Below are 11,255 nucleotides of genomic sequence, written 5' to 3' on the forward strand. Positions count from 1 at the left end.
TATCTGCAAAGTTAAAAAAAATTCTTGGGAGCCAATTCAGAGCTACCTTAAATTTTCGAAAAATTAAGGTAGCTCTGAATTGGCTCCCAAGAATTTTCTTAAACTTTGCTGATAGTTCTATCTCAAGATGCTAATTACTATTCTACAATAAAAAATGGGGGTCACCGAGTTCATTATTAAGATATAAGCAAGTAAAGACGAAATATAGGGTGTTTTTGAAGAGCTTTCATGTTGCCATGGTAACCTATTACGTCAAAATAGTGAGCGCATTTTGTTAAGTAATAATTGGTGTTTGATATGGTACCATAACATTTCTTTTACGTGATACAGTTTTGTAGTGACAACCCTTCTAATTAAAAGGTCCTTAAAAGTAGTGAAACTGGTCCCAGCCACCTTAAATCTCTTCTCTAATTATCGTATTTTGACCCGAAAATCTCACTTCCGCGCGCTCTGAAATGGAGACCGCTGAAACCGTGAATACTTAAACATCTTCGAGTCATAAACACGTGAACGTGAAGTATGGCAAGATGTAAACGTGACGAACACAAAAGCAATTGAAATGGATCACAAATAAAAAGCTTTGGCTACCTGAATGATTTTGGGTTAGGCTGAGGCGATAGACTGTTGAAAATTCCAAAGTCATCGCTTTTTCCAAGCTACTTGGTAATATAAAACATAGTGAGTAAAAATTCGAAATATGACAATTGGAGTGAGCCGAATTAGCATATTTCATCACTTCCCCCCCCCCCCCCCCCCCTTCCTTACCATTCCGGAAACGAAACACTATTTCTTTGCTAAATAGCTCCTAGCTTCTAGCCTGCATAGCTGGAGGTATTGTTGGCGCGAGAGGCAAATTAACGAGCGGTGATTCGCGCGATCTCGTACCCAGAGTCCTCGGGCTTTTTGGCCAGCGGGTGAGCGCCCGGAGAGACTCTGGGATAATCGACTCCATTTCGACTCCAGTTTCCCAGTTTTCCCAGTGGGTTCCGGTCTTATGACGTATGGTTGAGTTTAAACGGAAGCAGAAAAGAGAAAACCGTTAAAGTAGAAATGGCGGGTTGAAAGTGTTTGAGAAACAAGAATTTTAGCCTTACACACAAAGAAACTGGAGAAATGATCATTGGCTTGTTGTAAGAGCAAGTGAAGATGAAACCTCTGACGCTTTCGGTGAGTGTATTTTTGGTGTTTCAGCGTACATTCCACCGTACAGAATGCAATGAGAATGCCATCGTGCAAGCAACACGATCGACAATTTTTTTTTGTGGAAACGACAATTTGATGTTTCCGTAATTCTGAATGGCTTCGACAATACCTTATTCCACGGATTTCTCCTCAAAGAGACTGATGTAATGTTTTCCCACGGTACTTTTGCAACAGCAACAGTAATCACTTCACGCAGCGTGGGAAAATTCCCGTGCGGTATATGACATAATGCAAACCTCGTCGTTTTATTATTTTTGTGATTTATATATTTCTGAGGTAGAAAAAATCAATCAGCACTGAAACTTGTTTTAAATTTTGAATCTCCCTCCAAATTCTGGGGCTTCCGAATAGGACATTTGCATGATGACGCCATATGACCACAAGTACCAGAATCCTTCAGGTTTCGCTTGTATCATGTTAATTAGAGCTATTGTTATTTTTACCCCACTGGGAATACAAAATTTAAATATGAAAAGAAAAACAAACTGAATTGTGGTAGTTGTAGTCAAATGATGCCATCGTGAAAACTGCCTATTACTTACCGACTTCCTGTCGGACTGCCATTGTTACGCAAGCGGCCAATCAAAAATATAGTTCAAATCGATTATCCCAGAGTCTCTCCGGGCGCTCACCCGCTGGCCAAAAAGCCCGAGGACTCTGGGTACGAGATTGTTATTCGCGCGGAGAATGGGGAATGGGGAGGGGCGCTTTGAAAAACAGCCTGCACGAAAACTAGGGTGTTTTGAATATATTGGTCACTGAGCGGGCGGAAATTAATTTCTGATTGGCTGATAACAAGAACACGTCAATCAAATGTTACTTGAAACCGTCGTTAAGTTCGTTACCTTCTGTGAAGGAAAATCAATAACTTATGTAGACCATCGAAGAAATTATATCAAAAGTTCTGGCTTGTTTAAATACCAAAAAAGAACCGAAATTTTGCTCAAGAAAGAGTAGAAGTCTGCTGTGATCAAGGAGTTGCTTTCCGCAAACATGTTTTGGTTATTCTTCCCACGGGTTTTGGTAAAAGCTTCATATACACTCTCTTCACTTCGGCGAAAGAATAAATATTGCGGACATCAAACACGTGCCTTGTGGTCGTTTCGCAGACACTGGTGAATCTGAAACATTACAGGCACTTTTGAGGGAAGATAACATCAACGGACACCAAATCTCAGCTTCGTGAACTAAACTGTTGTTGGAATATGCTGCGAGGTCGTCTGGGCTCGATCTCTTAAATATAGAATTTGAGGCAAATTAAGGGTCTCTGAGCTCACTTCGCACATTCAGGTTCTGCGAGACTAAGTTGGCAACAGTTTTCCAATTTCAAATCATCGATTTAGTTTTCTCGTCAAACGGAGTAAACGCAACACGGAAACTTGGATTAACGATCAGAACTTTTACTTGAATAGTTTAATTATATACCAAATCAACATTCCGCTAGAGAGTTCTTGGCTTGAGGTGTGATGATTCCCTCGTTAGCAACGTCGATCGGTGGTTCATTCATTTTTCCCTTGATTAAAACAACGTTTTGGTCGTTTTGTGTGTGTCCGATAAAAGGGCGTACATAATCTATAGCAATCGCTCGCGGATTTACTTGACAGTCTTCCTCATTGTACTTGCTTCTTTGGTGTTCGTTTGTTATTTATTTGTTTGAGCTGGTTGAATTTTTGGCAGCTGTTCAGCTGATGTGGACCTGCTATACCCACCCATCCATATATCATAGAGGACAGCCACAACACCGGGAACTTCATCCCCTACTCTTTTCGAATAGTGTGTGGGTTCTTTAACGTCCCACGGGGAACTGATGAACATGGAAGATATTTGTGAGACCGGGCCTATAGCCTGTTCCAGGCTCTCAGATAGTCGAGAAAACGAAAAGAACTGCGTGTGAAAAGCGAGTGGGGGCTTGGGTCGAGGCGAGGCGGGAGAGCCTGTAAGCATCTCTTTAAATTCTTCATTCCGCCCACTTTGCAAATAACCTTTCGCATGTCAAAATGTCAATGTCAAAGTGTTGAAAAAGGGCGGCATTGTGTGGTCCCACGCGAGTTCAAGCGCGATTCTTTTATTGTTGTTCAAAGGTGATGCGTTAATTCTCGCTTGTGGCGTTACTCCCGCCTCGCCTCGACCCAAGCCCCCACTCGCTTTTCACACGCAGTTATTTTCGTTTTCTCGAGTTATCTGAGAGCCTGGAACAGGCTACCGGGCCTACGGTTTATAGTCCTTATCCGAGAAGACTTGAAAGTCTAACCATTTGCGGATGTAATTACAAAGACAGCACTTTCTCCTTAGTTATTTAAAGACCTTAAGTGTTGGTCCGGCTGGAGTCGAACTCACGACCTCCCGCATGGCAGCCCGGTGCTCAACCAACTGACCCACCGGTGCGCGGTGTATCTACACTTTCCATGCTTTCCAAGTTAACATCTGTGTTTTCTATCTTCCCATCTTCCGTGCATGCTGCTAATAAGGTTTGCGCCCAAATATTGACACATGAAATAAACAACTTGGTTTCGCATATGCAGCTTTACTCTGATTGGCTGTTCCTAATTGGATTCAAAGTGGGTTGGCATTAAAAAACATAAGTTTTCCTGGAGGCGGTATTTCACAGCGCCCCTCCCCATTCTCCGCGCGGCTTATGCCTCTCACGCGAACAATACTGTCAGCTACGTAGGCTAAATAGCTCCTCAGTGTTCAAATAGCTTCTTGTTTGTAAATAATTGTTGTATAAATTAATTTGATCAAGAACTCAAAAATTCGCCTTAATGCGCATTAGCTAGATAAGCTTAAAGAAATATTGTTGCCTTCCCAAATAAACTTTGTTTTACACTAGAATGACTAGGCAAATATTTTCTGACTTGCAAAACTTATTGCATTACAACATTAAACTTATTGCATTACAGGGTAACCCCCAGCACAATGTTGTAGAGCCCATTGTGTGGTGTAAAGTTTCATTATCTTCAAAGGAAACAAGATAGTGACAGAACTTGGCCTCAAAACCAGCAACCCTGGGGGCAGGAGCCTGGCACATTAACCAATTGACTACTAAACCGCCCCCATTGACAAGCAAAATCATCTGGCGTTATACAGAGTAAAATCTATTAAGTCTTAGTCCTAGGAGTCAATGGGTTAAAGCAGACAGTTGTTGCGTGGAGGTAGGGGTTGTTAAACAATACTGTGTACAGTTTCTAGCTTAAAATGCAGTAAACTACAGACAGGTACCAGAATTTCAGTGTTTTGTCATTGTATCATCAAAAAAATTCTTTATTTTTTCCACGTTTCATTCACAAAGCTACATTTCATTGTTAGGCATTATGTACACAAGTATCATTAAAAAATGTTAAAATAATTAATATATACAAAACCTAGAGTTTGCATCTAGTGATAATTTGTTATTAAATAGTGTACTTGAAAGTATTTAATTGTACATTAACGAGGCAAAATGGTTTTCAATGTTGAATTATCTACTATCAAAATTACCGTAATATTCTTTGTTTGTTCCTCCAATCCTTTTTATTTTCTCCGGGACCATGGTAAGTCGCAATAGAAACTGGAAACAATTTGCTTATGCAAAATTTTGGAGGGACCAAGAAAGAGCATTATGGTATTTTTGATAGTGGCTAATAAAGGTTGTCGGTTGAGTGACATCTTGCAAAAACTCACTTATGAGCCTGCTCGTTAGCGAGGTTTTCCTCAATCAGAGACCAACAGATGAAACTTACAGTATGGTAATGATGTAAAACTACCGGTATAGTAATATAAGTGGATCGATCACCTGCATGGGTATTATAAACAATAATTGTGGGTGGTAAGGTAAGCTGTTGAAAGTCCCACACCGATTCTACTGCACATACTTGGTGAAATGAAGATGTGATTTTGTAAAAAGGTTATTTTTGTATGTTACAGAATGGTCACTAAATATTTTAGACAAAGAATACTATTCAGGGTAACTTTCAAGCTGTAGTGGGATTGACAGGAGTTAGATACATCTGATTTCTTTCAGATGTTAGCCTTATGAATTATTTAATAACTTAACAATTTTCATAGCAATTTTGCCTCTGTCTGCAGTCAAAAATCAAATTATTAGTAATTTTATGAAAAGAACCTGACAAACCAGTACATTTGGAATATTCTTTGTTTTTCTCATTCACATTAATATTACGTTTTCCTTTGTTCTTAAGCTCAAAATTTAAATGAAACATAATTATCTGAAACAAGGCAAGAAAGGCAAAATTATCTGAATGAATATAATTATTTTGGAACGAGGTACATGAGTATACACTTGTGCATGTAATTCTGCATCACCTTTCGAGAAAAATACAGTCATTGTGAATTTTGCCATTAAAGATATAGTTACTATAATATGATGGCCAAGAGGAAATTCAAAAAATATAAGTGCCTGAGGGAATTTAAAGCCATAATCTTCCATGATGTACATGTACATGTAGTTGAATTTTATAACCACTGAACTCTACAGTGAGGTGTGACTAGAACTGCATCACATTGCCAGATGCATGCACCACAGAGTGTACAACACCAAATGTGTAAGAGATTAGACCTTTGGTCAGCAAGGTGACAGAAATAATTTAAAATAATAATTATTCTTGGCTACAAAGATTTTGTTTTGGTCCCAGAGATTGCCTAAAACACAGTAGTATAACCAAAAATTCTTTTAGAATCTTTCTTTCAAAGTTATAACTACATTTAGTGTTGGTAGGTAGGTACATGTGAAGTCTGCATATGAGCCAAGTGGCCCATCAGGCCAGAGCTTATACCGGTTTCCATGGCATGAAGCGACTAGGAGTATCTACTCCCCCCTGGATGGGATGCCAGTCCATCGCAGGGTTACCCCCAGCATTTTGCCGCAACCCATTTATACACCTGGGTGGAGAGAGGCACTGTAGGAGTAAAGTGTCTTGCCCAAGAACACATTTAATAGTGTTCATTGGGAGTTATCTTCAATTTTAGCAATGGATTGTCAGGGGCAGCGAAATACACATGGGTGCGCAAAATTGTGTGATGCAAGGGGAGCGCCGCAAATTATAACTTTTGGCATTCCTCTCACGTTGCTTGGGTTCTTTGCTTGTATTTCATTTGCACCACAATCCATCGCCGAAATTGGAGACTGCTCACAGTCTACGGTTTAGTGTCAAATGCAATAAAGACATAAAACAAGACAAACAGTTCTCTTAGATGTTAAGTAGACTGGTGCTATGCCTCTACAGTTGTCACTTCACTCTTTGTAGAATATGTCGAGTCTGGACGAGCTAATGCACTTGGTAATCTTGACAGGTGGATATCTAAAACATAGAACCATCAAATTCGGTCTACATTAAATTGCAACTACATGTACATAAATATAAAATTGGTTACATCTTCATCTTTTAAGATAAGCTTACACTAGTCATGCCTTGTACCTCAGTCCGTAGAATTTTAAACAACCTCTGCTATTGGTTAGAGGTAACATGACATTGGCAAGATAGTGTGGAATTTTTAACAAGTATAATTACTCGTCACTTACTTGTTTCATAAAAGAAGGAAAATGAACTTTAAAAAACACTTACTTTGATGTTTCTGATTATGCCGCTGGCAAAGAAGCATCGACACAGCACCAACAGCCAAACCAGCAACCAAAACAATGAGACAGATTCCAATAAAAAGTACTTTGCTCATGTGCACTTCATTTTCCAACAAGTTATCTAAATAACACATGTAATAATAAAAATAATCAGTTTGTCACATGCTGTACAGTAAAAACCACATGAACAAGCTTTTTGTGTAGAGAGCTATCTGTTGTTAGACTGAGGCCACATGACAGTGAAAATGCAAGTTTGAAGCAAGAGTGTAGTTTTAAATCTGGTACACTGTATGTGTTTCCAAAGGTCTATTCTGAGTGAGTCTCTCCATGAAAAATGATGGAAACTCAAAAAAGTGTAAATGTATTACTCTGCTTTTTTTATTACCAGTATATAAATGTACTAGAATTTGCTAAGAGTGTTGTGACTTTTCATTGGAGAGCTCATGAAACAATTCAGTCCAGCTGATGGTTATTTTGGACTTGGGTAAGAATGCATGCAGCTTTGCCAAACAAGAAAATAGTCTTGGTTTCTTTTCTTGTTAGGGAATATTAAGAATGTGACTAGATTTGCAGGCCAGTATAAATGGTTTTTGTAGGAGGTGCGGTGGCCTCATGGTTAGTGTGTTCAACTCCGGAGGGAGTGGTCCAAGTTGGGGCTATGGCTGGGGATATTGTGTTGTGTCCTTGGCCAAGACACTTTACTGTCACAATGCCTCTCCCCACCCAGGTGTATAAATGGGTACCAGTGAATTTAATGCTGGGGGTAGCCCTGCAATGGACTAGGATCCCATCCAGGGGGGAGTAGAAATACTCCTCTAGAGTCGCTTCATGCTACGCAAACCAGGGATAGGCTCCGGTGTTTTGGGGCACTTGGCTCGTAAGCAGACTTATGAATGGTTTCCATATAAAAACATCCTAATAGATTTTCTTTTTTAAAACAGCGATGTACCTAATACATTGTTAATCTCAGTTCATTGCAAAACATACCTCCAGTTCTTCTGTCTCCTGATGGAGGCCCTGTGCAATGATATAATAATACTTAACTGTATTCATAAATGAATCAACATCCAACTTTGATGAATGGTACTAGTATCTGTAAGCTACAGGTAGCCTACATGTACACTGTGGTCTGTTTTGAAGATGTTTAGTTAAACATGGTCTCAAAGCCTTTTCTTTTAAATCGTAAATACTAATTTTTGTCAACAGCAAATTTAGCACAGATCAAAGCATGTATTGAAAGTCACCTGAACCTCATGCTACAGCTAGTCCTACATTCTTCTTTGACTGATTTTTATTTTGTTAAACCCAGGTTAATTAAACATGTCTTGTTGGCGTGAATGGGGTATAAGACACAACATGACATAGATTAAGATGACATTGTGAAAAGTGTTGTTAAGGGCCTTGTCCATCAACCTCGTTCCCAGGGTCTCTCTTCTCTGCCTCCATTGTCGTTGAGAGAAGACCCTGGTTCACGCTGGTCACGTGGCACTCGTCGACAAACATTCTTCCACAAGGGTAGTGTTTTCGTTATATTTTGATCCCGCAACCGCACACCTGGGCGAAAAAATATTCGTTTAACAAGGCATTTCTAAAATAAAAAGGTCAAAAGAGCTGATGTTATATTCCCACAGGAGATGAATTCCCACAAAAGCAGTCAAACTAAAAGCACGAGCTTTTGTGATCGACAAGACGACTTCAATGTCGAGCGGCGATTGACGTTCGCTTTAAAAAAAATTAATTTCGTTAGTAGCCAAAGTTGCTTCTTCAGAACAAACACTAACATAAAAGAATACACCAAACACTACGTTGGCTTGATAAAAATGTCTCTTTTATTTTACTGCGACTAAAAATATACACGCTATTAAAGCGCGGTGCAGTGGTAAAAAAAATCTTAACGACATCGACAATTTACACGAAGTTGTTGAAATATACTAGTAAATATCATAAGTCAAACTGTCAACTCGCTGTACAAGATTGCGACCTTAGCAATCACGTTGTCTAACTTTCGAAAGAAAAACGAAAATCAAAGAACAAAATGAAATACCTGCACATGCTAATACTGTTTGATTTGATGGATTTGAGGTCGATATGTGACTCGAGAACTTAAATAACAACACACCGGCTGATCGCTGAACATGTTTGTTTTCCATGGATAACCGTTTCGCTTGTTTTCTTGCACGACAAAATTTTCTTTCCTTTAAAATTGTCGCAAACTATTAGCATTCTTCGTTGATCCGGACCTTCACACGGATGAAAACTTGAATAACGTGAGGATATTTTCTGTGGCGTCTGATCGATTTGACCACAACTTTTTTTCTTTCACATCGGGTTCCATATGTGTAGTACATAAATACTGCTGTCAAACGTTTTGTCAATGGTTATCTGGCCACAAAATCAATTGCGTGCTGATTCCCTTCTTCGCAATGTCAACAAAGCCTACATTGCCACCCATCCCCTAACACACATTTCGCCAACCTCCCAGATTCTGGGAGACACGTGACCAGCGTGAACCAGGGTCTTCTCTCAACGACAATGGAGGCAGAGAAGAGAGACCCTGGGAACGAGGTTGCTTGTCCATTACTAGAAGCATGTCTCATTTCCAGTCATGTACTGCCAAACCATTAATAACTGTAGCAGTATTTAACAATTATTTGCTGACGGCAAGGTTAATGTGTATACTAAAGCTGTTTTGTTGAGGTGACAGATGAAGAAATTAATTATTGTTTACATCTTTGCATATGTATACTAAAACAATAATTGTTTTATTAGATAGGTGCATTTTCTTTAAAATAATTAATTCCTTTGTCTGTCACCTCAACAAAAACGGCTCAGGCCATTTTGGAAAAAAAATGCCTACAGTACACGATTATCACATACTAATCACCTCTGTCAAGTGCAACCAATCAGTGCAGATAATTTTCAATAATCACCTATGTAATTATACTAATTCCTAATAATTCATAATAATTACGTCACATCACAATGGACTGTACTTAAAGGAGAATTCTCTGAGCCAGACTGACAGAGTTACCACAAGAAATGCTGCTTCGTGGTACAGATACTAAAAGGAGTAATTATCAAAGGCCCATGTTCACCCTGCAGGCATTGCGAGCTGTGGAACAAAATTTTTATATACAGTGTGTGAAAATCCTGCCAAAGCTGAAATTCAGCAATCAGATCGCTACAATAAGCAATGGAAATTTGCATAACAAAAACAAACAGTCGAAGAGCCTGTCGGTTAAAGGAGGGCCTTTTAATACTTAAATAAAACTTACCTGACTGAGCAGTAGTAGATTCTGAGATGGAGTTAGCTACAAGTTAATAGATTACACACAATATTAGTCATGGAGTAAACAGTGTACAACATCAAGAATCCTCAGTCATTTAAAAAGTAGTAAAACATGTGAATTAGTTGTACACTTTAAGAGTTACATGTATCAACATGAAACTTGCGTACATCCATCTCTCTGACTCAGGTTTGCTTTGTCTAGTTACAGTATTTCCATACCTTCCTTTGTTTGAGATGCTTTTGTTGCACACTGTCTTAATGAATGACCAATACAAGGTATGCCACCATTGGCTTGACATGGGCTGTCACAGGAACGAGTCTGAAGGCCATCTTTGCATTGACTCCAGTCCGACCAACCGCCATGAACCACTGCAGATAATGATAATGAACTCTATTTAAGTATCAAGTCTTTTAGCATTGACTGTGCCACTAACAGATGACATTCTACTTAGAAATCCAACAATTTGATTTGAGTTAAATTACAGTAATTATTACTGTAATTTAAGTGAAATCAAATAAATCAATGAAAAGTTATTGGTTTTTGAGGAGAGGAGAATACCCGGAGAGAAACCTCCCATACCAAAATAGAGAACCAACAAACTCAACCCACATGATGCCAAGTCTGGGAATTGAACCCAGCTGGGCCACATTTGTGGGAGGCAAGTGCTTTCACCACTGTGCCAGCTGCCCTGCCTCTCTGCAGATGAAATTGACAAAGTCATTATCAGGGCAAGCTCTTTGCATAATTATCTCAATATAACTTAATGTACATTTCCAGAGAGAACAGGAAAAAAGAAAGAAGGTGGAGATAGAGGAAGCATTAATGGTAAGAAATATTAAATTCCAGGTTCCACTTTACATGATGTTAAAAATCCTAACATTGATTGGTAACAGAGTAATGTACTAGCTATTTACTGGAAACAACTAATCAATCAATTTAATTGAATAAACTAACCATTGTTTCCATCCTTGCACTTTGAGTCACTTGCTCCCTTGCAAACATATATTTTCAGCTTCATCTTCCCAGCCCCACATCGCCCTCCTACAAAGTTATGTAATGAGTCCTCTAATCCTGATGCAGTATCTGAATATCAGGAAACAAAGAATAGCTGATCAATGCCTTACCATTTAGTGTGATAAAATGCAGACACACCTTCCTCTGACTTACATGTACAGGTTGCATTATTG

At 39.1% G+C, this 11,255-nt stretch overlaps 1 protein-coding gene across 1 annotated transcript in view; it reads right to left on the minus strand.

The window, feature by feature from the left end:
• Nucleotides 1-4,435: 4,435 nt before the first annotated feature.
• LOC138020095 (uncharacterized) overlaps nt 4,436-11,255 on the minus strand; it is an 8,740-nt gene continuing 1,920 nt past the window's right edge. The window contains exons 3-8 of the mRNA XM_068867092.1: nt 11,023-11,151; nt 10,287-10,436; nt 10,054-10,089; nt 7,766-7,795; nt 6,765-6,899; nt 4,436-6,500 (exon numbers count right to left, since the gene is read on the minus strand). Of these exons, the coding sequence (XP_068723193.1) occupies nt 6,412-6,500; nt 6,765-6,899; nt 7,766-7,795; nt 10,054-10,089; nt 10,287-10,436; nt 11,023-11,151 (569 nt within the window). The 3' untranslated portion in view covers nt 4,436-6,411. The remainder of the gene's footprint in view (nt 6,501-6,764; nt 6,900-7,765; nt 7,796-10,053; nt 10,090-10,286; nt 10,437-11,022; nt 11,152-11,255) is intronic.

This window comes from Montipora capricornis, chromosome 10, assembly GCF_036669925.1.
Source record: "Montipora capricornis isolate CH-2021 chromosome 10, ASM3666992v2, whole genome shotgun sequence".
Lineage (NCBI taxonomy): Eukaryota > Metazoa > Cnidaria > Anthozoa > Scleractinia > Acroporidae > Montipora > Montipora capricornis.